At 41.3% G+C, this 25,368-nt stretch overlaps 1 protein-coding gene across 1 annotated transcript in view; it reads left to right on the top strand.

Moving 5' to 3' along the window:
* The first annotated feature begins 9,877 nt into the window (after nt 1-9,877).
* The window catches only part of CUNH4orf45 (chromosome unknown C4orf45 homolog), a 64,751-nt gene continuing 49,260 nt past the window's right edge, over nt 9,878-25,368 (top strand). The window contains exon 1 of the mRNA XM_045831394.1: nt 9,878-9,941. Coding sequence (XP_045687350.1) covers nt 9,878-9,941 — 64 coding nt within the window. The remainder of the gene's footprint in view (nt 9,942-25,368) is intronic.

The following is a 25,368-nucleotide window of genomic DNA, read 5'->3' as shown; positions in this document are numbered from 1 at the left end:
TACAAAACAGCTATGGCTTTTATCTTGGGTGCTTTCTCTCACTTGTTCCATCTGAAGAAAGACAGCTGCTGTGTTGTGAGCTGCCCTATGCGATGAGAAGCCCACAGCACAGCCCAGGAGCCCTCAAGAAACCAAATCCCGCCAGCAATTGTGAGTGAGCTTGGCCTCCGTTCCTCCACCACCAGTCTTCACAGGAGACCTGAGCTCCAGCTGACACCTGGACAGAAACCTCGTAAGAAGAGACCCTGAGCCAGAGGCACAAAGCTGAGCAGCACCCAGATTCCTGACCCACAGACACACTATGAGATAATGCATGTTTGTTGTTTCAAGTCACTAAGTTTGGGGATAATTAGTTACACAGCAATAAATGAACTAATACACCATTTTCGTCTACTTCCATCCTTCCAAGTTCTTTAGTCCTGCTCACGTCCTGCTTTCTGTCCTGTCTCTCTCATAGCCGTTCCCCAACCCCCACATTCCCTTTACTTCTTCTGGGGGACAATTTACAACGGTCTGCTTCACAGGCTCCTTCAGGCCCGTGCCCCGGGGCTTCCCCCTCTTCACCTTAAATGACCTAAACATCATAAAGTAAGGTTTCAGCCCAAAAGAAACTGTAGTGCTGGCTGCTAGGAGAACAATTTTCAGCTTAAATTAAGAAACTGTGAGTCATCCAAAATAAATACTGTATCTGTGATTTCATCAACTTAAAAATACTCCAGCTCTGGTACATTTTATAAAGTTGAGATTAAAAACCCCAACGACTCAATAATCAAGTCCCTGATTACTTACACTTTCTATAGTAATAAAACATTAATTTCAATTATTTTTGTTATTTTTGGCCTACCCCTGGATTTGGACTATGGCTCCGTGTTAGTGTGCGACATCCGCACCTGGAATCCTCTGGTTTGCTGCCTTCTGGGCTCAGCTGTTACTTCAATCCCCCTATTAAACTTCCTCGTGCTACCCGCTTTCCTCAGATTGTGGAAAGCCCTCTCTGCTAAGATTTTGGAGGATGCCCTGAAGGTTTATACTCCCACTTGCCACTGTTCTCTCTGGAATTTTCCCCACCCCTCCCTGCCCTATCCGGTCTGCTGGCTGAGGTGCTCTCCCTCCCGAGTTTTGTTCTACGACAGGCCCTGCCCTGCTTCCTTCATTCTCCCCAAATACCACCGACATGAGGCTGCCAAATGAAACTGCAGCAAGGCACCAGAGAACAATTGGATGTGAAAATTAGGCATTTCCTGAAATTGGGCCTCCCCGGTCTCTCGGATAACCGGATTAACCGCAGCACGGGGGCAGTGGGCGTGGCCATCCTCCTCAGGGTCCTGCGTGCCCCTCCCTCACTGGCCGCCTGGTCTACAAACCCTTCCTTTCCATCTTGCACTTTTTCCTCTAGTTCAAGATCCGTTCTCCACCACAACCTTAATGTTCTTTATTACAGGGCATGTTAACTTGGTTTTGTTTAAAGTCCTCTCATCTAGGTAGTGGGGAGTAGGAAGGGCTCTTGATTTCCCCCATCAACGAGGTCCCAGGCACATCCATGTGTTCCTTCCCAAATGCACCCACCCTCCTTAGTGCAAAGTGTTCCTATCCACTTGAAATAATATTTTCAGTGTTACATGAGTTCAGTTAAAAGATTATGTTAAAAAATCCACGTAAAATATATAAGGAGAAACGTTTCCCCCATTGAAACCCTGCTGAATTTACTAAAAAATAAAAATGTACAAGGGAAGTGGAGTTTTTTCCTAAGACTAGACCACACACCCATACTATAAACCATTGCATTTTTCATTTCAAGTAAAAGGTAACACAACTATTTTCATGATTGTTTGTCATTATAAGACCTTGCTTGAGGCTCTATTTCCATGTATTTGAGTGCTCATTCTCTGGCACGGCAGATGATTGGCAAACACTATGGAAGCCCTGCCTTCCCTCTCAGTGTCAAAGGTCTGACACTGAAATGAACTGTCTCAATGAGGAACTGCAGTCAATCATGCTCCGTCTCAGGAAGCGAGGTGAAAATAAAATACTGAGCCTCGTAGGTGAAATAAGTCAGACAGAAGAAGAAACATCATATGACTGTCATATGTAGAATCTAAAGAACAAAATAAATGAACAAACAACAAGGGCAAATATTTATATTCCATCATGAAAATACACTTCCTCAGGGAAGTAAGAAGGGTTGGTTCGGGCAGTGCCCGGGGAAACATCCCCTTTCTGCTTCTCTCCTGGTAGCTAAGTACATCTCGTGTTGTCAAAGGGACCTGGGAGTTTCCAGGAAAACTAACTCAGGCACTTCTGGTGAACTGGAGGAGGGATAGGGTAAAGGTCATTGGGTGGAAGGAGAAAGCTGATGAAAGAAATGTTCCACAGGTAGCTTTTTCCAGGCAGCCGAAAGAAGTCATCGGGAGCAAAGGTTAAGTATGTCATGGGGTGCTGGGTTCAACTAAAGACCTGAGGGTCAGATTAGAACGGCTTCCAAATCGGAAGGATCTGCCCGGACCCTACCCAGTCAGTGGAATGCTCGTTAAACAATCAAAAAAGAGTTGTTACACAAAATCATGTTGCCCTGTTGGTGGCCCTCTAGGTGATGATCTCTTGTCTCCCTTCCTCTTGCGTCAAGGAGTCTGAGTCAGAATGTTGGTACAGAGAATGGAATGGTAGCCAGGAGCCCAGTGGCAGTAGGGAGCAGAAATTACCAGGATTTCACTTGGGTCAGTAGCCAGTGTGGGGAGGCATTGCACTAGCTCCAGAAAACTGTGTTTGAACAACAGTCAAGTTATGAAACTTAAAGAATAGCCCATATGAAAAGATGCTCAAAGTCACTAATCATCAGAGAAATGCAAATTAAAATCACAGTGAGAGATCACCTCACACCTGTCAGAATGGCCATCATCAATCAATCAACAGACAAGTGTTGGTGAGGACGTGGAACAAAGGGAGCCCCAGTGCCCTGTTGGTGGGCTCGCAAATTGGGGTGTGGCCCCTCTGGGAAACAGTATGGAGCCTCCTCAAAAAATTAAAACTAGAACTACCATATGACCTGGTGTTTCCACTTTTGGATATTTATCCAAAGAAAACCAAAACACTAATTAGAAAAGACATATGCATCCTTTTGTTCATTGCAGTATTATTTATAATAGCCAAGATACAGAAGCAACCTAAATAGCCATCGATAGACAACTAGATAAAAAAGAAGTTGAACATATATACAATGAAATATTAGTCATTTTAAAAAATGAAATCTTACCACTTGCGATAGCATGGTTGGACCCACAAGGTGTTATAATAAGTGAAATAAGTCAGACAGAGAAAGACAAATACCAAATGATTTCACTTACGCGTGGAATTTGACAAACAAAATAAACTAACAAACAAAAAAGCGACAGACTCATAGATACAGAGAACAGACTGACGGTTGCCAGATGAGAGGGGGCCTGGAGGAATGGGTGTAAAAGGTGAAGGAATTAAGAAATATAAACTGGCAGTTAGAGAACAATCACGGGGATGTAAAGTACGACAAAGGGAACATAATCAATAGTTTTGTAATAACTATGTATGGAACCAGGTGGTTACTAGACTTACCAGGGCGATCATTTCATAAGATATAAATGGCTAACTGCTATGCTGTACACCTGCAACTAATATAATATTGAATGTCAAATGTAATTGGAAAAAAATAAAGGGACAGTGTATGGGATACCAGAAAATGAAGCATGTGGGATCTCCAGAGATTCGAGCTGAAGGAGAAATTCCAAAAAGAGGAGCAATTTGGAAGGAGATTAATTTTTCTGTGATTACAAAGGTAGGAAGGGTATTAAGGTTAGGAAATTGAGGATTAAATGCTACTGTCAGAGCATTTACGTTCACAGGCCAGGAAGCTTCTATAGCACGCAGAGAACAGCTTCTACCTGTGTTCACTTTTCCATATGGGAGAATTTCACTCTATTCAAAGTACCATTTAAAAAAGTGTGTTTGTTGACAATCAAACTCAGATTTCCATTGTAACAACTCAGAAGTAATTAAGCAGATTTGGGATTTCTACGTTCTCTGTCCTGGATGCACAATAAGACAGAACAGTGGCACTCAACTGTGGAACTCACGGAGCTCATCAATAAATTGGGGAGATTAATTCTGTGCCATAGCATCACTGTGAAGATAATGGAAACACTTTTGGGAGTGTGTTCAGCACAGTGTCTGGCATCTAGTAAGCATCCAATTATATTTGTTCATTGCTCAGTAAAGAAGATTTTATCAGAAAATTAAATGGTGGCAGAGAAAAACACATAAACATTAGAGCGAATCCCAAGGGCTTTTGATATGTACAGCACTATGTGTGAGGAAAAGAGAGGACAGATTCTTTTGTAAGGTAGAGTAGGAAAAAAAGTTCCCTGGACTGGGGAAAAGAGGAAAGGTTTTTGTCCTGACTCGGCTTCCTGCTCTCTGATTGGCTCCTTACCTAACCTCTCCCTGTATCCGATTGCTCAAGAGAAAACCCAGAGGCTCAGTCTCTGTACCAAGAACTATTCACACATTTCTAAGATGTGACCATTATTGTTGCTAAAAAAACTGCTTTAAGTATTTATTGTTTTTAAACATATAGTTTAGCAATTAGCAGGTAGCAGTTATAATGTTTAGTGGTTTTAATTTTTTTAAACCTGGGTTTTTATAGAAGCACAAGTGTGCTATAATGCCTGGTTAAATTAGCTACACCTAGCTGTGGGAAGTCGGGTTGATAGGACGGGCAGGAAATAGCACCAGTATAATCGTGGCGCCAATTTACCTGGATTCTCATTGAATGAGTAGAAGCATACAGACCCTTTCATGAGTGGGCCTTGCAAATCCAGATATAAAATGTAAGGTTATGATGATCACACTTTCAAGTTGGACTCGTCATGTGTGTTTTCTAAGAGAAGGTTGGGGAGTGGGAAAGGTGAAGGAGAGGGGTGACGAGACTAATATTTCAGAGAATATTTATTGAGCACATACTACGTGTCATGTATGGTGATAAGTATTATATATATATTATCTCCTTTGCCCTATCAGCAGGCACAATACTTTTCATTTTACAGAAAACCAACGTGTCCATGTTATACAGATAAGTGGTTGAGAGTTGAAGCCAAGTCTCTGACTCCATTCTATGTGTTCTCCAGATTGTTGCCCAAAATCTAGGATTTAGGGAAAGGGCCTAAAAATGTTTGGTGCTGAAACTTACAAAGAGAGATTTACTAGCACAGGGGTGGCAAAGCCCCCTAGTTTGCAGCGTGTGCTTAGTGATGGGATGGTTGAACGCCAGTGTGTAATTTTAACAAATGCTGACCTAGATTCACCTGGGCATCTATACCACTGCTGCGTGAGTTTCCAGTTTGTATCACTTCCAGGTCATTAAAATGCATAACTTAATGCCTTCCAAAATATTAGAACACAACATTTTTGTGGGGCCACTGCACTGTCCTCCGCAGTTGTACCGCCGAAGTGGTGATCCACTCTGAAGTAGCTGTGAAATTAGCGAGGCAGGACAATAGCCAAAATGTCATTCGTGCCAAGCAGCAAACCCTGAAGTTTTGTCAGAAGAGGCTGCTATTATTTCATAAACAATAGGGATTTTCTCCAGCAGAAACACATCTGGTGACCACGGGAGATCATCTTTAATCCCCTATAATGAGTTCAGTAGCTGTCACAACACTGTATGATTACTTGAGCTTAACTGCTCTATTAGAGTGTCGTGCAGCCCGGACAAATCCACACTTAGTTAACACCATCGCTTTGTTGGTTGGCCTTGGTTTTCTTTCTTTTGTTTTTACTAATTTTGTGGTACTACTGCTCATCAGTCACCCACGCAGGGAAACTGGGGTCGTTCCGACTCCTTCTAACCTCTGTGCAGCACATTTCCTGAACATGTCTCTCCACTCCTGTCGCCTCTGCCGTAGTTCAGGCCCTCATCTCCATGCTCCTGGACTCTTTCAACAGCTGCCTGTTGGAGCCCTTGTCCCCAGCCTTTTCCTCAAGCTCATTTTCCACACAGTCAAGCATCTTCTATCTGAACCCAAGACTGGCCAGTCTCTGCCTGTTTAATACCCTTCAACTGTCCTCACTGCCTACAGAATAAAGCCCAAGGCCCCAGAATGGCTTCGGGAGCCTCTCCAGCCCCTTCTCCCCTTCTTAGCCACAACCATGACCTCCAGCAGTGCTGACCTTCTGGTGTTTTTGCTAGGCACAGGTCTATTGTTTCTCCCTTCTGAGCCTTTTGCTCAAGATGTCCCCTTTGTCCAAAATGCCCTCGATGCCCACCCCATCCTCCAGCCCCCTCCCATTCTCTGAGAAGCAGTTCAGATGGCACGCCCTCCAGGGACCCTTGCCCCACCACACTGAGCACGCACCCTCTGCTCCTGCCTGAGGTGGGGATCCTCCTCTCTGTTCCCATGCCTCCAGGAACACCTTTGGCATTTTTAAAACTGTATTACTGTAACCATCATCGCCCTCACTACATTTTATTGTCATTCTCTGTTGAGGCACCTGTTGTCCTTCTTTATGATGTTAGCCCATTCTTTCAAAAGTAGAATAGAAAAAGGTCAGTAGTGGCCTGTAGTAAAATACACAAGAGATATGACCAGAAGGGCCATAGGGAAGAATGCAAGTGGCTCTTAACCATATAAAAAGATGTTCAATGTGGCTAATAAAAACAACAATAAAAGTACATTACTATGTTACTATTACTTACCTGCCAGAATAACATAAATCCAGATGTTTGACAACATGCCCTGTGGGTGAGGCCACATGGAAACAGTCATTCTCAGACAATGGTACAACCAGCGCAGAGAACTTGGCAACATCAGGCAAGTTTATTTATGCTTTTATTCTTTGCTCTGGCAATTGCACTTCTAGAAACTTATCTCAAAGATGTACTATAAAGTATAAGAGAAGCTATATGTAGAAAGCTGTACTTTATAGTACTTTTTGTAATAGCAAAAGATTGGAAAAAGCCCATATGATCATTAATAAGAGGATTGCTTGAATAAATTCGGATAAATCCATGCAACAGAGTATTTTGAAGCTGTAAAAAATGAGAGATATCTTTATGTAATATCATAGAGTGATGGGCAAGTCTGTTAAGTGAAAAAGCGAGGTGGCAAAACGTGTTTAGTTTGTAACCGTTTTCCTGAGAAAGGGGAGGATATGATTATAAATATATGCTTATAGCTTTTACAAATGTTCCTACAAGAAAAAGGAAGTAACGAGATGGAAATGACAGGATAAAAGCTAGACTTCTCTAAATATCCCTGATTTTAAGGATTTTACTTTGAAACCATGTAAATATTTTACTTAATTATAAACTAATTGTTTCAATCTCTAAAAAATGAAACAAAACAAATGAACCTAAATATGTACTGAACTGGTGGAACAGTCTCATAGGAAAGAACTAACTCTGATTTCTCTCCTCTGGGCCACTTCCTTCCAGCCTGTTTTCACCAGAATTGCTGACCCACAACTAATTGGAAGATTTGTAACAGTCTTTAAGGCAAAGCGGAAGCCTACGTTTCTCATGATGGGTTCATGGGAAGTCCTCAGCCAAAACCACAATCTCTTTATTTTCTGCTTTGGTTACTAAAAAATTATTTTTCCTCATTTGGGTCCTTCCTTCCTTTCTCTTTTCAGCATCATGAAAACCACAAGTGAAGCACCCAAAATAGGCAGATTTTCATCTTCCACAAGGAGGTTTCAACTTGGGTGATATGGAAATGGCAGATCCAAGGACACCAACAGGTCATGTTCAGAAAGAAGCGTTCACCTGAAGATAGAGACCCCTTGACTACAGTAACCAGAACACGGTCACCTCAGAAGGAAGAGAAAAGCTTCTGAAACTGCCAAGGGCCAGCAGGGAGAGAAAGAAGAGAGATGCAGGTCACAACCAAGGAAGATGACAAGAAGGCATTCTCTGCTGAAGATCAGTAGCTTAAGTCTGACTCTACTGGGAAAATCCAAGAATTTTCTGGTTAGAAAGGATGAATGGTTGAAATCACATTTGTGTGCACACATGTCGCCTGTCTGGTTGTCGCTAGCCGGTTTTTCTGAAAGTTAGGGGTCAAGATGGTTATTTGGGATCTACACCTGCGGACAGAAAGAGGCTCAAGTAGGACTGTGCAGAGGAAGAAGCTGAAGTGTGATGAGGGCTCAGCAAAGCCTCAGCCCACCAGGAGAAAACCATTCAGTGGCAGACAGAAATGACTGGCTGTTCAAGCCCTTCCTCACTTAGTCACCTGACACAGGCTGCTCCCGAAAGAGCCTGACCTAAGACTAAAGAGGCAGCTCCCTGCTGGGAAAGCTGGCCCTGAACTTGCTGACAGCTGGAGGTTGTCTGCTGACAGCACTTTCTGCAGCTGAGATACAGCCCTTCATTTAAGGGGGACCTGGGTGATGTCTCTCTCTGCCTACCATACTAGAAAACCTCTTCCTAGTTAACACAGTGATTTTATTTTAATTTCTCTCAACAAACAAAAGATATATTGCATTTTCAGGAAAGAACCCCATTTACTTAGTGTTGAATTTGAAATTACTATCAGAACTTATATTCCATGGATTATCAGTGGTCAGTATTATATTTCTGGGCAGGCTGGAATTCACTGTTTATTTTTTCACCCCACAAACATTTATTAAATGTCTATTGCATAGCAGTCTCTGGAAATTGAAATATGAATAAAAATGCTTTTCCATAAAGTCACAGGAGAGTCTAGTGGGGAAGGCAGACAAAATAGACAAAAACAAGTGGTAAGGGCTAAAAAATGAGGTATACACAAGATACTACAGAATTAAAGGGCCCTGGCTGGTGTGGCTCAGCGGATTGAGTGCTGTCCTGTGAGCCAGAGGGCACATGCCCTCAATTCCCAGTCAGGGCATGTGCCTGGGTTGCAGGCCAGGTCCTCAGTCGGGGGTATTCGAGAAGCAATAAGATTTTATTTATTTATTTTTAGAGAGGGAAGGGACGGGGGTGGGGAGAGAGAGAGAGAGAGAAACATCAATGTGTGGTTGCCGGGAGTCATGGACTGCAACCCAGACATGTACCCTGACTGGGAATAGAACCTGCGACACTTTGGTTCGCAGCCCGAGCTCAATCCACTGAGCTACGCCAGCCAGGGCGTTAAATAAATAAAATCTTTAAAAAAAATAATTAAAGGGGCATGTAGGAGAAAATGCTTTGTTATGTCTATAGCCATCCTCCTAGAAGAGGAGGTGTGGGCTCTGGCTCTGAGGACGAGAAGCATTTGCAAATGTTATACGAAGAATGAATTGCACGTGTAAAGCTCAGAAGACTGAAAGAGCATCGCACATTATGGGAACCATAAATAGATCACTTATAACCAAGGCACATATTATCTTTAAGGAAGTATTGGAATCTGGGGCTGGAAGGAAATATAGTATATAAAATTATCTTATTCATCTATTAATATAATTTTATTTTTATCTACCCCATTTCTCAAATGTATTTAACCATAGTTTGTGGTTTTCGTTTGTTTGTTGCAATAACACCCCTCTACAGAATGTTCTTTGGGAAATGTTGATTGAAGCTGCCAGGTCATCTGTGACAAGCTGCTCTAGATCTAATACCTGGACAGGTATGTTTTCACTTGATATGGACAGATAAGGAGGAGATATTGGACGCAATTCCTGGGAATGCTATTGCTGTCTTGGAGACTGGAATACTGAACTCTGCTGGAAGGAACTCCCTACCTGCCTGTCATAAAGAGTCCTTAGCAACCACTCAGCTCAGGGCACAGACAGGGAGAGTAGAGACCATAGAATCTTTGACTCCAGCTGGAGCAGATAACTGGTCTGAGGAAGCCCAGGAAGCAAATCCAGTAGCACAGTTACAACCTTGGCCATGGCATCTGTGGCATATCGAGAGCCCCTGTCTACCACAGTGGGAAAACGCATGATTTTTACCGGTAAGGAGACTTTCTGTAGGCTTTCTCAAGGAGATCTAAACTTTCTTCATTCTTCACCCATTTGATGCTCACACATGACACTCACATAATGGACATAAGAGTGGAATAATCACATATGTTTATTATTTAGGACACTGCCACTCTTATTATGCACACTCAGTCTGGGCACCAACACTGTGCTGCCATTGGCAGATCCGTGACATCCAAGTTCTCACTATGTCTGACTTCCACAAGGGAATGTTTTTATATCATAAAGTTTGTTTTATGTAAGAGGAACTACTCTGATACTAATAACAAGTATACCTTAATCAAATTTTAATTATTACTGATTTAACCTTCATGTACTTTTAGAAACTTGACCTATTTGACTGATAAAAATTTGAGCAAGATGTGCATGAACCTAGTAAAATTTTTGGCTTGTGTTTTGTTCCTTTAACTTTTAAAAAATTACTTGATGGCTACAGGTGTGTGGAATTATCATAAAAGTATAATTAAATAGAATATGACTAGTTGTGATAAGTCTATAAGTAATAAACTAAATGTCATCTGATTTCCTTTATATTTTTATACAATGAGCACATCTCATAAGCCTATCCCTTTGTTTATATGTAAATTCCCACTCCAGTCATAAGAAATCTGGCCCCATCTATCTGCCATTTGATTTACTTGTTTAAGTGTTACCTGTACAATACAATGGTCAGAATTGTTAACCTGTGCTCCATGGTAAAACCAACCAAACAAACAAAACCTATCAACCAGAGCTATATGCTTCCTTGCAGTTCCTTTTGTTTAAAACTTGCAGGTTCTACTCATTTCTAATGTTATAACCTTCAGTGAGGCTGTCATACATTTGGAATACAGTCAGATTCTCTTGCCACTGTCTGAATTCTCCCTTAGAAAGGAATGATCACAACATGGAATTTCTGTTAGAAATACATTAGAATGTGGAACAGTCTCTAGGACATGGCCAAAAGCCATATGATGAATGAAACTCTAAGTGGTAGAAGAAATACATAAATGTGTATGTAATTTTGAAAAGCATTGCTCCATTAGCCTGGGTTTCAGACCCATTTATTCATCTCGTTTTTTGTCCTGTGCAACTGCCACACCAGCAGTTAGGTCTCAAATTCAATCTCTTTAAAAATAGAAAATGACTTCACACTGAACTGCCAGTGGCTTCCTTTTTGAAGAAAGAATAAAATAGCCCTAAAATTCAGCTTAAGTCTCACCACTATAATTCATGAAGCAAATATTTTAGAGTTTTAAAAACTACATTGTGACAAAAGCTTACACGTTTTAAGGGCACAGACATATTTGGTTGGCTGATCTGCATTTTATTCTATAATCAGAGAATGCGTTTTGCCCGAGTCCAAGTCTCACTCCCAGGGGCAGCAGTCCCAACAGTTTTAGGTCATCCAAGTCATCGCCAGTGGGATCTGCAGGGGAAAAAACATCAGTTGCTGCCACCACTTTGAAAAGCATTTAAACCAAGTTTTCAGAAGAGAGCTTCTAAGGACAAGCTTTGTCTCACGCTCTAGTTTTCCTGTTTGTGTTTTTTTTTTTTCTTTAGAACTATAAACTGAGATGGGAAGGAGGGCTTATTCACCCTCCTGGATCTTGATTTTAGTTTCCAAATTTGGTATCTTATAGGCAACATTAATATAGTCTCTTTACATCAGGGAGAAATGCTCAGGATTAAGTAAAAACAAAAGCTTTTTATTGTTGAAACAGTGTTTGAAAAAAGTAATTCTTTTGTCGAAGATTATTTGGTTGTTTACTGTGTGACCTTCTAGGAAATAGAAATAAGCTCAAGGATCCTGTTTCAGGAGCCAGGACTGTAAGCTTAGATTTGAATCTTGGCTTTACCTCTTAACCTTTCTTTTTTCTGTTTTTTTTTTCTCTTTTCCTGTTTTATTGAGAAATGATTGCCACATCACTATAGAAGTTTAAGGAATACAACACCACAGTTGGATTTACAAACATTGTGAAAAGATCACCACAAAAGTTTCAGCTAACATCCATCATCTAATATAGATGTAATAAAAATAAAAGATATAAAATAAAATAAGAAAAAATTTTCTTCTTCTGATGAGAACTCTTAGGATTTACTTTTTTGTCCTCTTAACCTTTCTGATCTCAGTCTTTTTAATCTTTTATTTGGGGATAGTAGTGCCTATTTGATAAGGTTTTCTATGAAGATTTAATGAAAATGCCTACATAGGCCACAATTTAATAACATTTTTTAACTTTTATTTGTCTTAAGTAGTTGAACTATTTTTTTCCTTGAGAAGCTAGTTATCTGGAAGAGGGAGGAGCTGGAGAGAACACAAAAATCATCCTTAAAATTCTGTTTTTTCATAATAAACCACCCAAGTACACTTTATTCACCAGTCTGAAGCCATAAGCAAATTTTTTAAGGGTTCAGAGGGAATCATCTAAGATTACTGAAACCAGTGGTTTTTCAGCTATAATGTGTACTAATCACCCAGGAAGTCCTATTAAAATACAGATGTTGATTCCATTGGTCCGGAGCGGGGAGCCTGGGAATCTGCATGTCTACCAAATTCCCAGCTGACACCATGCTCCGGCCCAGGGACCACACTTGGAGCAACAAGGATTGAAACCCTTCTGGCTCCACTGCTTACTACTGTGACCTTGGACCAGATATTTACCCCTCTGTGTCTCAGCCGCAGCGCCTGTAAAACAGCAGCACTATGCATTTCATAGGGTTTCTGGGAATTTTAAGTGAGTTAATGTGCGCAGAACACTTAGACCAGTGCCTGGCCTGCGGTGAGCTCTGTACGCGTGTTAACTATCGCCATCTGACATTGGCCACTAGCAACATAAGTAAACTGTGGGCAGTGGGCCCAGAAGATGAAGTCATTTGTGATGCTAACAATTAGAATCCACACAAAGATTTTTTTTTTTTACCTGTTAACTATTGGCCTTTTGGATCTTCCTATAAATCTGATCTAAATAATACAAAAGAAAATAAGTTCCATGGAAAAGTTATGATGGTAGAATGGCAAATTTTGGACTATTCCCTATAAACCTCATTATGTGATCTTGGCTAAAGAAAGCAATATGTCATTCTATAGTCAAGGAGAATAAAAAGATCTGTGTAGGGGGCACAAGAGGGGACTCTTTCACTACAGACATCACATTTGTCTGTTTATCTTGTGTCTGTTTCCCCCCTTTTTTTCCATCCTCTCATGCAAGAGAAGAGGTACCACATGCCAAACTCCAGCAAAGAAGTACTTTACCCTTGACACCTGCTGGTTATGATCCTAGTCAATTTCACTCACAGCAAGTGATAAAAAATAAAGTGCCTCACTGTCTTGCTAACCCAGTTGCCAGCAATTATCTCAGAAAAGGGTGAACCTTTCACAGAGCCTATTGAAAGGTCCCTTTGACCACGGATATCATCTTTAAGAAAAACACACTCCAGGAAAAAGCCAAGGCAGATAGCAGATTGTCCATACCTTTAGGCCCAACAACACGGAGACTGCAACTCATTTATTTGGCCAAATCATTATTTGGGAAAGCACTTTCTAAAATAAAGGAAACAATTTCTGGAAACTACTGAACTGCAGGAGAGGCAGCCATTTAAAGGGAAGAAATAAGCAGACTGAGGCTCCTGTTCTGTGATAGGGCTGAACTAGATAGCAGTCACAAGGAGACCTGCCGCCTCATTTTCAAGGAGAGTCTGAAAAGGCCTGGGTTTCTCTGACAAAGACCCAGAACCGCCTGAGCAAGTCTGGCAGAGGAAAGGGGAGATTGGGTTTATTTCTAAGCCTCATTCTTGGCAGTCAAGTGAACTGCCCTGGGAATGGAGGTGGGGGCACCAGAAGGCAGAGGCAGGGACCCTAAGCGGCTGGAATAAATGCAGCAGTTCTCAAGGTCAGTAAATGATCGAAACTCACCAATGCATAATCAGGGGAGGACAGTGGCTACTGAGGAAAAAAGAGACATGGTGTAGCGTGAAATGTGAGCCAAATCCAGTTTTGGGGTTTTATGTTAAATTCCACTGCCAACAATACTAAGAGCTCCCTGAAAGGAGGTTCTCTTAGCTAACCACAATCCCAAATCTAAGGCATGGATTCTCAAAATTTAATATAGTTAGGAACTACTTATGAGAAGTTTATGAATGCAGAATGCCCAAAATTCTGAGTTAAATTTTCTGGGGCCCTAGAACCTGCACGTTAAATAAGCACATCCAGAGATTGTGATATAAGGATTCCATGGGACACATCATGGGGAACACAGGAGACACCAGGGCAACAGGAACTGTGCGCACGCAGCTCCCGGAAGCCCGCGCAGGCTCCAGTTCTACTCCTCCATTAGGTCTCACTTGCCTCCAGTCAGAAGATCAGAAGTCTCAGCTCCCAGCCACTGGTTTTTAAAAGCAATTTAAAAGCCTGTGATTTAAGAAAAGAAGAATAAGAGCATTTGTATACTTCAAATTGTGCATTATATCATTCTGTCAATGATTACATAAAAATGAAATACATTTTTCAGCCCAATGAATTATGGCACTGATGACAGGATAATTAGGAGTTTAAGTAGTCAAAACTTACACAAACAAAGCTATCTGAAGTTAAAGGAAGATTAGTGAGTAAACGCTGATAGCATTCAAGTTGGGTAAATTCTTTGATCATAGCAAGAAAATAATACCTCCTGCATCTTTTTCTATTACAGGTTTTTTAGATGCTTTCAAAATTCAATTTACAAGCTAAGTAGCTATATTACTACCCTCTTTTCACAAAATAGAAGCAGAGGAAAGTAGACATGCTAGTCCTGTGGGCTAAATAAAGAAATATAAAAAAATAAACCTGTGATTCTACAATCCTAGGAACTGACATGGTAATTTTATTCATTTCCCTTTCTGAGGCTTGTGTAGCCACTTGGAACACAGGATCCACTGCAGAGCCACACTCACTTCCCCATCACCACCCCTCATGCGGTGTGTATGTGCCTGTGTGGGCACACACGTGCCCTTTGACATGTGGAAATGCCCTGAGGACTGTCAGCTCCTCTTGTCTGCAGGGATGCCAAAAACAAACAACTACCCCAAACAACGGAAAAAACTTAGTTCTAGATCTCGGAATTTCTTCTTTTTTTCTCTCTTAAACCAAGTGTCTTACACTCCCTTGAAATGGGGGGTGAGGGTGGGGAAGATAGTTTATCATCGACCTGGGCACATAATAACTCAGGAGATAAAGACTGAAATGAGAGTTTGTAGTAAATCCCCAACACTGTGTTAACTCTACCTCCGCTTCAGAGGGAGGGGCAGTGCTGTGAAATACTGTCTCTGTTCAGACTGTTTTGGGTGAGGACTGGGAAAGAGGATGTTATTTACATTAGTCTAGATATAGGTCAAAAACCCCATTAATCGTTGTTAAATAAACAGCTCCGGCTGTTCCTCCCCCAGAGCACTGCGAGCCCGAGCAGAGCAGCGGCAGTGTGGGAGGCGGAAAGCCTCCGCCTTGGTGAGTTTGTGCTTGAGGTCCATGTCGTCCTGGTCCAGGTCACTTTCGTCTGGCTTTCTCCAACTGGCAGTCACAGTTTTAATGGCCTTGGTGGATGACTTTGGAAGAGCGATGCACATGTGCAACATTCAGCCTTTAAGTCATACTGAGTCAAACATTATCTCCAAATTTGGATGAGAGTTTGTCCAGCCATTTTTGTGTGATGATGTCACCCAAACGTAGACAGAAACTACATGTAAAATGTTCACCTCACCCCTGTGAATCACCTAAAAGGATGACAGAGTGCCCTAGCTTAAAATGTTTTGAAGTTGAAACATGCATTTGGGGCTGAGATTGTGCTCAGAGGAAAATAAAGTATTGTACAAAAAAAAGGCCAGCTCTTAAAGCAGAGTGCACAGAAGGTGGGAGAGGGTACCCCGTAAATACCTGGAAAGACACCACAACCCTGCCTGGCCCGAAGGCAGAGGGTCCAAGATCAGGGCTACTTCCACTTGGTGGCACTCGCTTTCTCATTTCTCAACTAGACACAATGGAGTAGACAAAATATTCAGCAAGTGACTCCTACACAAGGCAACTTCAAAGACAAGGTCTACCACAATGGTTACTCCTGTAGCCTGTCCCTCAAAAGGGATCACAGGTATTTGGATCTCCTACTCTCTCCCACCTTCACCAAGGGAATGATATGCCCTTAATCTCTGGGTCTACCCCTGAATCTCTCCTTATTTTCTTCTATCCTACAGTTATATATATATATATAGCTGTGCAAAGATGATCACAAACCCTAGTTGGTATCTATTTACATTTAAAGAGCTCCTACTAAAGGACACTTAGGGAATCTTGATTAGAGCTTTGAGTTCAGCTCCAGTACACAGCTGATTTACTTTCCTCACGCCCACCCCCACCCCCACAGGCCAATCCAACAGGCCAGGTGGCTAGTGTTGCCTCCTTGTACATTTATTTTGTTCTTTTTTCTAGCTCTAGCTTCTCCTCTTGTCCAGGTCGAGAATTTCTGTTCAAGCCACACCCACATTTTTAGGATGACCAACTGTCCCAGTGTACCCAAGATGAGGAGTTTCCCAGGACACTGAATTTGCAGTGCTAAGATTGGGATGAGTTGGTCACCCTAACTTTGACCCTTAGTTGCTGCCTTTGCCAGGCCTCCAACCCCCAAGACATCCATTTCAGGGTGCAGATAGAATCCATTCTCTGAATTCTGCATAAAGCAGGGTGGGGAAGTGTTCACGATGTCAGAGCACTAGGTGAGAGCTCCCTTCCAGATGAGCCGTGACTAGCGTCCTCCCTTGCACTCAGTCGGAGAAAGTTTGAAAGGTCCAGGCCATTCCACAGATATCACTAAGTAGATGCCCACCCCTACTCTGAGGAAATCTTGTCCAGGCATGGACCAGTGATAATCACCAGCCTCTTTACCTCTGTCTGATTTGGAACTGCTGTTCCTCTCCACTGAAGAGCAGTTGCATCAAACCACCTATTGAGTTTACTGCAAACCCCAACAGAAGACCCTGAATCCATCTCAGAATGTTTCCAGCAATTCAAGATGGCCTCAAATTTTGCAAACAGGGCAAGACCAGTATTTTGGACCATTACATTTGCTTAGGGGCAAACAATATATATATAAAATCTCCTCTCCTTTTTTATGTTTTGCACTTTTTTTTGTTGCCCTTTTTAATGATAGCTGTCCATGTATTTGTCTAGGTTTCATCATTAATTTATATGTACTACCTAATGTTAGAGTCAAATAAATTATGTGAAGTGCAAGTAACAGGACCAACATAAATGTTAGCTAGACGAAACTGATTGCCACAACCTAAATGTGGTGAGTTTACAGTGAGTCAATTTAGCTAGGCTAGAACTACTTTTCCCAGAATTCTTTTCTCTGCGTAGTTTTGGATTAGGCTGGGCCACAAGAAACATTTTGTGTGCAATTTGGAAGGCAGAAGTGAAGCAGTGGACAAATTATTTCTATGCTCAGAAGGTGGGTGCTGGCCCCCAGGGGTTGTTGCAGCTCCTGCCCACTGTTGCTGATACACTGGCTCACCTTGTTGGTGTGGGACAGCTGCTTAAAAGACTTCTACACTCCCTTCTTCAGCTTCATTGACATCTGGGACAAGTATTTAGCACTGTGACAAAAGGCACTAGTTTTTACTTTGATCATCAGATTTGGAGGCTTGGAGGCACAAAAGAGCTATTCAGGTCCAGTTAATCCTTGTGGGTTCCAGGTTATCTTACAATGGTAAAGGTCATTTGAAGCCTGTCAAAAGCATTCCCAAGTCATACATGGGACAGACACAGTAGGTAGCATCCTAGATTCACATGATTCATTTTTGTTCTAGCCTCACACCCCTCTCTGTCTTGCCTTCTTGTATGTGTTATCCCCCAAGATATCCTCTTTACATTTTGAAACCTACATTGGCTTGAACCTTTGTTTTTCATCTGTTGCTTGTTTGCCAGCATCTAAATTATTTTCCCGACCTGGTGGGAGTAGACTGCCGTCCGTGGTAGGTCTATCACAGCCAGAGTTCTTCTTGTGAAGCTGTGTATTTTGGCACTCCAGTGGGGCGGGGATGGGGGGGGGGCGGCAGGCAGAACTTCTGGGACTCACCTTTTTTCTGGTTCCAGCCTGAAAGGATAGGAAGACAGCACCATGGGCAGCCTAATGCAGAATACACGCAGAAACTTTTGTAGAGGGTATGGATGAAGGAGCTGAATGACTGACAACTCCTTGAGACACTTGCAGCCTACGGCATTTTCCTTTATCCTACTATTCATAGGCACTAATTTATATGTGACCAAAAGTTCTGCTATTCAGAGAGTCATTCTGGATATCTGATTATCTCTAAACTGGGTCAATAAAAGGGATATGCAGCAGAAACACATTATTGTTCACTATTTTTGCTTATTTTTTTTCCCCTAGAGTAGATTAGTGTGTTGTTAGAAAGGAGAAGAGTCCTCTGTAAGATCTTCTTCCTCTCTCACTCAGAATTTCTCTAACACTACTAGCTCAATGGTTTATATGATTTGTTCACTAACAGGGCACTACGGAGAGCAACATCCAGAAACAGGTTTTAGACAAGGAGCTTCCACCTGCTGCCTCCGATCTACACTCTATTCACCCAGGTGTTGCTCTCTTGTCCCATCCTACAAAGCCTTCCAGGGCTGACTTATGTTCATGCTCCTTTGAGACAGAGATTGGCCCTTTAATAGAAATGGAAAAGTGAAGATAGTGCAGATGCATTGTGGGACGCAATGGGAGGCAATCAGACAAGTTCACAGGGAATGCATTTAACCCCCTCTTTCTTCCAGGGGCCCAGCTGCCGCTCACCCAAGTGTCTCTCTGTGGGAGGCAGTCTGCTGTAAGAAAAACGAGAAATTGAGAGCACAGTGGGACTCCCCACTTTAGCCTTTTTAACTGACAAACAAGTGTGAGGTAACTAGGCTGCAACTGCAAGGGGTTACCCAAGAAAACATAGGAAAACAACACGCAAAAGATGACAACCTAGAAAGCCCTCATAAAAGAAAGAAAAAGCTAACACGATGAATCTTCTCCCTTTTTGTATTAACTAGAAAACTAGAAACTAGAAAAATATCTGTAACTTTTAATTGTTGCATTTTCTGCCCACTAATAGTTAGCATGGGATGGAGTGAAGGCTATGTCGCTCTGTGCTTTGTGAGCACTGCAATAGTAAGTGGGCTAGAGGGAGTTTGGCTACTTGGTCCCTGTCTGTCACTTTCATTTCTTCATGTGCCGTGAGGAATAGGCCACGTCTGGAGAGGGGGAACCTATGCAATGTTTCTGCATGAACCCACACACATCGCAGTGGTCTGTTGGGCAGACACGGGCAGTGATGTTGGAAATGTGCTTTCCATTTCTCTTGCACAGACAGGAGGAAAATCCAATGAAGTCCCATCCCTACATTTCACATGTATTTGATTGTTTATTTATAATTTTTTAAATTGTAAATTCTAATTTTTCACTCATGTGATGACTTCATTGATCTCCCCAAGACCTACTCAAGACTCATGTTTCCATGACTGTTTCTCATTGATCATGCCTTTGAATTAATTTCTCTCTTAATGAAAGGCACCTTCACCCAGCTCTGGTCTGGCTGTTCAGTGTGTAGAATGATTTTCTTAGCTGGATTATAATAAGCTCTCTGAGTGTTGCACCAAGCCTGATCCTTTGTTTCCTCCTCATCAACATAACACTGCACATGTACTAAGCACTTACGTAATTTTTAAATAGCTATAATTATTAGTCAGGCTAATTGTACAAAATTTTAGGTTTTAATCTTTTGTCAGTATTTTAATATGTTATCAATATTTAGGCATGGACAATGCAAAACAATGTAAAAAGCTAAACTTCTTTGCTCCAACTCTCTCCTTTCTAATAGACTTCCTTGTCTCTTGGTCTAGTAAATCTTGAGACTTTCATATTATAATATTTGCCAAGGCATAAAGACAGCTGCTGAGAAGTCATACCATTGTTGCTGACTTTTGCTTTACAAAAAAGACTAAGTGATAATTAAATTTCATTTCTTAATGCTTTGCTACACTTGTAAAAGAAAATTTTTCCTAAGTGAAAAATTATTAGTTGTATTTGGAAAACGGAATCATGCCTGCAGAAGAACAATACCACATCCAAGTGCACTCTTTAGAGGTCCGCACCTGATTGGTTCCCACGAGACACGGGCTTTCTCCCTTCCTCCAATAAGGAAGTTCTTCCTGTAACATGTACCACACATGTACTCATTTATTCCACAAATATTTATAGTGTGTCAGGCCCCAAGCGTTCCCTGCATTTGTATATTGGTTGGAGAAGGGAAAGAGACCAAAGGCTAAACAAATCTGGGACTTGCCAAGTCTGCTACTTCAGAGTCAGTTAACATCTAGCAATATCACTAAATTATTTATATTCTTGTAGAGTTTGGAAGTCCCCAAACTGACTTTCCCATAATCCAGTAAATATATGATTTTATTACCATCACTGTGATGACAACACTTGAGAAAAATTAAGTTACAACTCCCACTGAAAATGTAGGAGATTCTACAGAAGGGTAGACGTAGAAGTTGAAATACCTGTCTTACACATTTGAAAAGACCATGTAGACAAAAAGCATAAAACAAAGAATTAGAAACGTGTTTCAGGAGGAACAGGTCCACCAAGGGTGAGTGCCATTGGTGTTACCTGCTAAAGCATGAGTGGTCTAATCTAAGAGAGTTTTCTGATCGTTTTCTTTTGAAAAGTTATATTACTTTAACATAAAATGATAAACTTAAAATTTTAAAAACATAAAATGGTACATACTTAGAAACATACAGTTCTGCAGCAGTGAGTGAGGACATTGGCAGTGCCGGACAACCATCACCACCGTCCATCTTCAGAATTTTTTCATCTTGCAAAACTGCAACTCTGTGTCCATTAAACACTGACCCCATTTCACCCTTCCCAGCCCCTGGCAACCGCCATTCTACGATATTTTCTGTGTGAATTTGACTCTTTAGTAATCTCACATAAGTGCAGTCATTTTTGTGACTGGCTTATTTCACTTAGCATAATGTCCTAAAGTTTTAACTACGTTGTAGCTTATGTCAGAATTTCTTTCCTTTTTAAGGCTGAATAATGATTCACTGTATGTTTTTATGGACTGAATTGTCCTCCCTCCATCTACACACAATTTTCATATGCTGAAGCTTCAATCTCCAGTGTGATTGTATGTGGAGCAGGTCCTTTAGGGAGGTAATTAAGGTTAAATAAGGTCACAGGGTGGGGCTCTAACCCATGAAACTGGTATGCTAATAAGAAGAAAGAACAATGAGCTCTTTTGCTCTCCACTGTGCACAAAGGGAAGGGGGACATCTGCCTATGAAGTACAGAGGTCTCACCAGAAACTGACCCTTGAAGGCACCTTGATCTTGGACTTCCAGCCTCCAGAAATATAAGAAAATAAACTTCTGTTCTTTAAGCCACCTAACCTAGTATTTTCTTATAGAAGCCCTAGCAGTCTAATGTGGTTATTCATATACATACCACAATTTGTGCATCTGCCCATGCATCAGTGGACACTTGGCTTGCTTTACCTTTTGGCTGTTGTGAGTAATGTTGCTATGGAATTGCTGGATCACATGGTAATTCTGGTTCATTTTTTGAGGAACCATCACGCCATTTTCTATAGCAGCTATACCATTTTAAATTCCCACCAGCAACGCACAAGGGTTTCGATTTTTCTGTACCTCTCATTTTTCAAATGTTTACACATAGTATTGTGGTTACTGTGAGGAATCTGTGACCACTCAGTAATAACGGTAGATTTGGAACTGTTGACCAGTTCTTCAAATGCGTAAAGTTAGTCTGCTCTCCTGGAAGCAGTAATGCAACAGCACACAGCACTGCTTTTGAGGGGGGATTCGAAATAAGCAGAATCATTGGTGCCATTTTGTATTGAGATTACTTCATTAACAATTGTTTCAAAACCCTGTGGTGTAGGCTAGCATGGTTATTCATATTAAAAATGACAAGACCCCCTACTCTTCCCCCCACAGCGCCCTCACCACTGTGAGCTAACATGTATTTTTTAATCTTTCTCTCTGGGTGGTCTAAAGGTATCAGATCAGATAGGATCTCAGAACCCCACTCCTGCATTAAATTATGGTGTTTGCGAGCATGATATTTGATTTCAGCTCCACATTTTCCATAACCATATAGCGTGTAAATGGATTTTAGAAATGTATTTCTTCACATAGCCTGTAAGTTGTAAATACTAATAACTCTGTGCTAAGTAGGATCTCTTTTTAAAATATTCTGATTATTTTCAATGCTTATAGATTTAAAGAGTCACTTGAGGAATAATTCTCATAAACATAAAAATAATTAACTCAAAGAAAATCACAAAAATTAACAAATTTTGCAGTAATATTTTTCAATAAGTATAAATACTCTCCAAATACTTCCTCTAATCCAGGGTCATTATTAAACCTTTTACTTATTCTATATCCTTCTTAAACTGTCTCCTCCTGTACACATCAAAGACTGGGGATATATATTTCAAATATTTAATATCTCTCAGGTATTCTAAATGTTCTCTAAGAATTATTTACAGTGATTGTGGCATTTCCAATTTCCAGGCTACTTCAGCGGAATTGGCAAATGAAAGTCAATATTTAACTGGTACTTCATTTGGACATTTTATTCTAGTTTCCAGCTTTGATGTTGAATCATTGATTGGGGGAGGGGAGCAGGAGCTAGCTCTGTTTGGGTCTCTTGCCTGCTGCACAATCACAGTGGCTAAGCCCTCAAAAAAGCTGTGCCCATCCCCCCACAGCTGATTCAGGAGCAGGCAGCATCCCTAGGTGCCCACATCCATATACTGAAGGGCAAAAGCCTCAGTAGCAAGTTGGAGTGCCTGGATACCACAAAACTGGAGGAGAAGGCTGGGGACTGACTGCTGGAAGCTACTGATCAGCCTGGAGCCACTGGCCCATAGGCACCAAAAATACTGGCTATGCTGAACGGAGGCTCAGCCTGGGATCTGCAGCACATTGGCCAAAAGCAGGCCCAGTTCATGGTGGGAGCTCCACAGCCCTTTCAGCCACGCGGGGGACCTGGAATGTGTGAAGATCAAGTCAGGGAAACAGCTACAGTCTTTCCTGAAGGTGACATCTTGAGTCTTGCTGCAGGCCAATGCAGGCCCTTCTGACTGCAAGCTTCTCCCTTTGTTTGGCCTTGTTTTCAGTCCTTGTATGGCCATTTCTTGTATAAATACAGTTGAACACACTTGCCCCCCCCCCCAAAAAAAAAAATTAAATAGAGGAGGAGAAAGCTTGCTGTTAGGTTTTCAGAAGGCATAAACATAGAAGAGAGGGAGAGGAAAAATTAGATGACAATGTGGATTGTAAAAGGTAATATTTTAGAATATTAGGGGCTGAACCTAACAAGATTATAATTTAACAGGAATAAATATGAACCTTGTACTCAGGGTTAAAAATCAACAGAATATGTAAAGGGTAGGCAAGACGTTCATTGTGTAATTGGTTGGTGCAGAGGTTGTAGCTGACTGTAAAGTCCAGGGGAGCTCCGAGGGTTCCCGACAAAGGTGACGTAACCACAGAGCTCTGAGTTCCACGAACAAGCAGACTCTGCCCTGATTGGACCACACGGTAGCATTATTTTGGGTTTTGGGTTCTGAGTGACACATTTGAAAAGAGATGTTAATAAACTGAAGAGCATCAGGAGGCAGGATGGTGAAGAGTCTGAGACTCATGTTACATGAAGAGCACCCAAAAGAAGAAAGCCTCGTTTACCAAAGAACTTAGTGTGAGCCTTTCCCAGTATCTGCCAGGCTGTCTGATGCGAGAGGGACTATCAACTAGGATTCAGACTAACGTGAAATTAGCAAAGCAGACCTCAGTTCAGCGCATGGAAGAATAGTTAAACCCGTCCAAAAATAGAATGTGCTTCTGTGGCTGGAAATATTTTGGCAGTTGAATGAACACCAGCCAAGGGAGGGAACCCTACCCAGGGTACTAGGCTGTACCTGCTGACCTCAAAAGGCTGCCCCAGCCCAAAACTTCCCAGAACACACTAAAAACAAGTACTTCCTGCCAATGATGTGGATAGTATTACTGGATTTAGGGCTGTCTTAATGTGATTTCCAAATAACCAACTGGCAACCCAAGGGGATTAATACGTCTGCCAGTGCGACAGGGCATCTATTTATTGTAGCACAGGAATTTTGCCTGTGGCCTCTAATGCAGAAACCACCAGAAATCACAACCAGTAACACTTAACTACTGTTCTCAGAGACTCTGAATAACATATGAAACATGGAAATATTTGAAGATGGTATTATTGGGTTGGCCAAAGAGTTCATTTGGTTTTTTCCATAAGATGGCTCTACCAGTGCCTAGCTGTCTTTAACTTTATTTGAAACAATTTTGTTAGATTATATTGTGATAGCTGTCATATCAGCATACACCCAAAAAAACATCACATTTGGTGAATTTTTGTGTAGCCATTTTAATATTGAAGGTAGAAGAAAATCTGCAACATTTTTGGCATATTATGCTTTATTATTTCAAGAAAGGTAAAAATACAACAGAAATACCAAAAAAAATTGTGCAGTGTATGAAGAAGTGCTATGACTGATCAAACATGTCAAAAGTGGTTTGTGAAGTTTCGTGGTGGAGATTTCTTGTTGGACGAGATGCTCCATGGTTGGGTAGACCAGTTGAAGTTGATAGTGATAAAACCAAGACATTTAATTGAGAATGATCAATGTTATACTATGCAGGAGATAGCTGACATACTCACAATATCCAAATCAATAAATTTTTGGTGAAAATGAAAAATGTGTCTTTATTTAATGGAAAAAATCACACAAACTTTTTGGCCAACCTAATAGAGTATCAGTTTAATACACTTTCTTGACACCAAGAATATGTGAGTTACAATTTCAAAAGTCGTAACTAGATGCTTTTAAGAATCCAAACACCAACATGATTTGTCTTGGTAAACTAAGTAACATATACCAGAAGCTAGTTGTCACTTCTGCTTCTTCAGAACAATAGCAATGGTACAAGGCCATGGTTCTCAAACACTAATCATGTGCCAAAATCACATGGAGGCTTTGTTAAGACACAAATTGCTTGGCCCCACTTTTAGAGTTTGTGTTGCAAGAGATAAGAGGTGGGGCCTGAGATTTTGCATTTTGAATAAGTTCTCAAGTGATGCTTATGCTGCTGGTTGGGAACCACACTTTGAGAGCCACTGATATAATGAATGAATGAACACAGCATAAGAAGGCTTGTTATAATCAGCAAATTACTCAGTGTCTATGTGAGTTGTGTGTAGAAGCCGGCTTGTGTCTGCCAATTGTTAGCAACTCTTTCTAATGCTGCATTCAGTGGATCAGCTTGGCAGTTTG

The sequence above is a fragment of the Phyllostomus hastatus genome, unplaced genomic scaffold, assembly GCF_019186645.2.
Source record: "Phyllostomus hastatus isolate PE091 unplaced genomic scaffold, TTU_PhHast_1.1 phas_contig_159, whole genome shotgun sequence".
NCBI classification, from domain to species: domain Eukaryota; kingdom Metazoa; phylum Chordata; class Mammalia; order Chiroptera; family Phyllostomidae; genus Phyllostomus; species Phyllostomus hastatus.
The sequence above is the reverse complement of the archived record's forward strand: the minus strand, read 5'-3'. Positions and strand labels throughout refer to the sequence as shown.